The sequence below is a fragment of the Penaeus japonicus genome, unplaced genomic scaffold, assembly GCF_977035675.1.
Source record: "Penaeus japonicus unplaced genomic scaffold, GWHDUDI00000001_assembly GWHDUDI00000032, whole genome shotgun sequence".
NCBI lineage: Eukaryota > Metazoa > Arthropoda > Malacostraca > Decapoda > Penaeidae > Penaeus > Penaeus japonicus.
In genome coordinates, this window is record NW_028234434.1 from 28,186,713 (window position 1) to 28,189,212 (window position 2,500).

At 35.3% G+C, this 2,500-nt stretch overlaps 1 protein-coding gene across 2 annotated transcripts in view; it reads left to right on the forward strand.

Annotated features, from left to right (window-relative positions):
* Nucleotides 1–434: 434 nt before the first annotated feature.
* Nucleotides 435–2,500, forward strand: part of gry (trafficking protein particle complex subunit 11 gry) — a gene marked incomplete at its 3' end in the record, with an annotated part of 17,161 nt that continues 15,095 nt past the window's right edge. For both annotated transcript variants that reach the window (XM_086556564.1, XM_086556565.1), the window contains 2 exon segments: nucleotides 435–550; nucleotides 2,100–2,211. In XM_086556564.1, coding sequence (XP_086412690.1) covers nucleotides 2,136–2,211 — 76 coding nt within the window.

Sequence of the window (2,500 nt, forward strand, 5' to 3'; positions counted from 1 at the left end):
GAATTTGCTATTTTGGTATTATGATGTTTTCTTAGATAATAGTATAGCAATCTTTTAAGTCTATGTCGTATACGAAAGGAAATATAGAGGATTTTGTAATGTGCTGTCCTGTGTTGTATTTCGATTTACCTCTAAACATCTCATATTGAAATTGAAATATATATGTATATATTTCTGTTATGATATTAGTTTGCCTTAGATCTCGATATATTCAAAATAGATAACTCAATTATCAAAATATGTCAGTTATTATATGTCAATTAACACAGTTTCACACAGTTATTTTCACATAATTCTTAAATTTTTAAAACATTTCCAGGGTAGTAAACAAATAAGAAATATCTCGCTAATCAATTCACAAATAGATAAGTAAAATACACATTATAAAATATATAAGAAGGAATTTTTTCTGCTCGGTTCTGGCAACATTGGCGAGAGAAGGTAAACATTGGACGTCAAAAAATCACAAAGTTTCTGTTTCTTTCAGTTATTTTCTCCCAGAATTCCTCTCTGGGGCCGATATACAAGGAATTGTCTTTATTTTGAATAGGTATGTCTGTCTTTATTGTGTTCAGGTGTTTTATATGTTAAGTATAAGTGAGATATAGGGAAATATATGCGAGTTTATGGATGATTGTGTTTTTATCTCGGAAATTTTACTCGGAAATTTAGTTGATTGTGTTTCAATTGTGGCGATTGTTGTAGAATTCTCTATTTGCTTTTTGATTAGAGAATGATTTAAAGCCATACAATTGTGGCGATTGTTGTAGAATTCTCTATTTGCTTTTTGATTAGAGAATGATTTAAAGCCATACTACATATTTACATGTTCTATATTTTCACCGTTTCACTAAACATTGTCATTGTTATACATATTTTATCCTTTTTTGTGCTTTAGTGACCTTTCCCTTTTAGAGTTTACCGTAAATATACAATATAAAACCTCAGCCGCAATGGCCTTCAAGCCTCCAGTGTTTCAGCAAAGGCCAATAAACTTCTGCCACACATATTCTCGCAGGATAAAGCTTAGACTGGTTTCTCATGTGATTATAATTTGCCGGGGAAGTCCACCAACTTTGCCGTGAAGGAACAAATGTGGAGAAGGCTTGTTACTGCAGACACGGAGGCCATGGTGGCTGTGCGAGTTGCTGGAGGTGTTTATTTGAAAAGCCTGTGTGCTTAGCTCAGTCTGTAGGGTATGGCAGTTTCCAAAGAGGTCTTGGATGTGCATGAGCTAAAGGTCAAGTGTGTTAGTGTGCGATTGATTTTGTTTAAGTGTGCACTTCATGTGTACTTTTAACTAACCTTGGGCGCGTTTTTATCCACATATCATTGCCATGCTCGCACTCTCCTTTCCCAGCTTTGTTTTGGAAAAATTTGTAACCGAGATTGAAAGCATTAAGTTAAAAATATAGATGAGGGGGGATGTGAGAGGTAGGTCAGGTGTTGATTATATTATCATTATATCATGTGATTTAATCCTTCTGTTGACCATATTCTTACAAATTCGTCTGTTGATAATGTCCATCAGGTATAGAGATCTCTCTTGAGATTGAATAATCAAAGACTAGTGGAGAATCACTAGATGGCATTGAGTCTTTCTTGTTTAGGCCCACGGATAAAAAGTGTAGTATCAACCCTTTGATGATAGGGACAGGCATCTCCCACTTGGGTTTGGTTTTATTTAGTTTGATTTGAACTCACCTGTTTGCCCCTTTCTATTTCTGTTATTATTGTTACTAATGTTTGTAGTACTATCATTATTATAAGAATAACAGTAACAGCAACAATGATGGTAATGAAAATTGATACTTTGTACTTTTGAAAAAATTCAGGGAAATGCATGCTAATTGACTCCTGGGTGACTTGTGGAACCTTTCATGTGCAAGATAATAATGATAAAACAAAACCACACTGGAGTATTATGTATACACTCCTATCAACAAGGGGTTAATGCACACATTAAAAAGATAAAGAAAATTTGTGAGTTGTTATCCTTTTTATAGCAACTTTATCAAAGAGGCCTGAATGAGCTGATAAATTGCCATCAAGTGGTGAGATTATTTTGAAAGCCCCAAACTATTAATTTCCTTCCACAGGATTCAGTTTAGTGGCCTCCCTACAACTGCTCTGACATGGAGGATGAATTTGACCCTTACGGCCTACCCCCAGAGGTGACCACGCCCCCTCATGGGTTGATAGGAATGCTCGGTAAGTAGTGCCCTGATCTCGGCATTGCTCCTGCTCGTAAGGGCGAGAGGTCAAAGTATGATGTACTTTTTGAGAAGTGTTTCTTAAGAATCACTTAAAATGCCTTATTCTTCAGAAAAATTGCACTAGTTTGTAATGTTGAATTGGTCAGTATGTATGTGTTGCTTGATAGAACTATTTAAATTACAACTTCACATTTGTACCCCAAATTCAGACTAAAAACCAACCTTTCGCGCTCAAAACTAGAAAACAATCAGGAAGGATATCACCAAAACATATCTAGCATGAG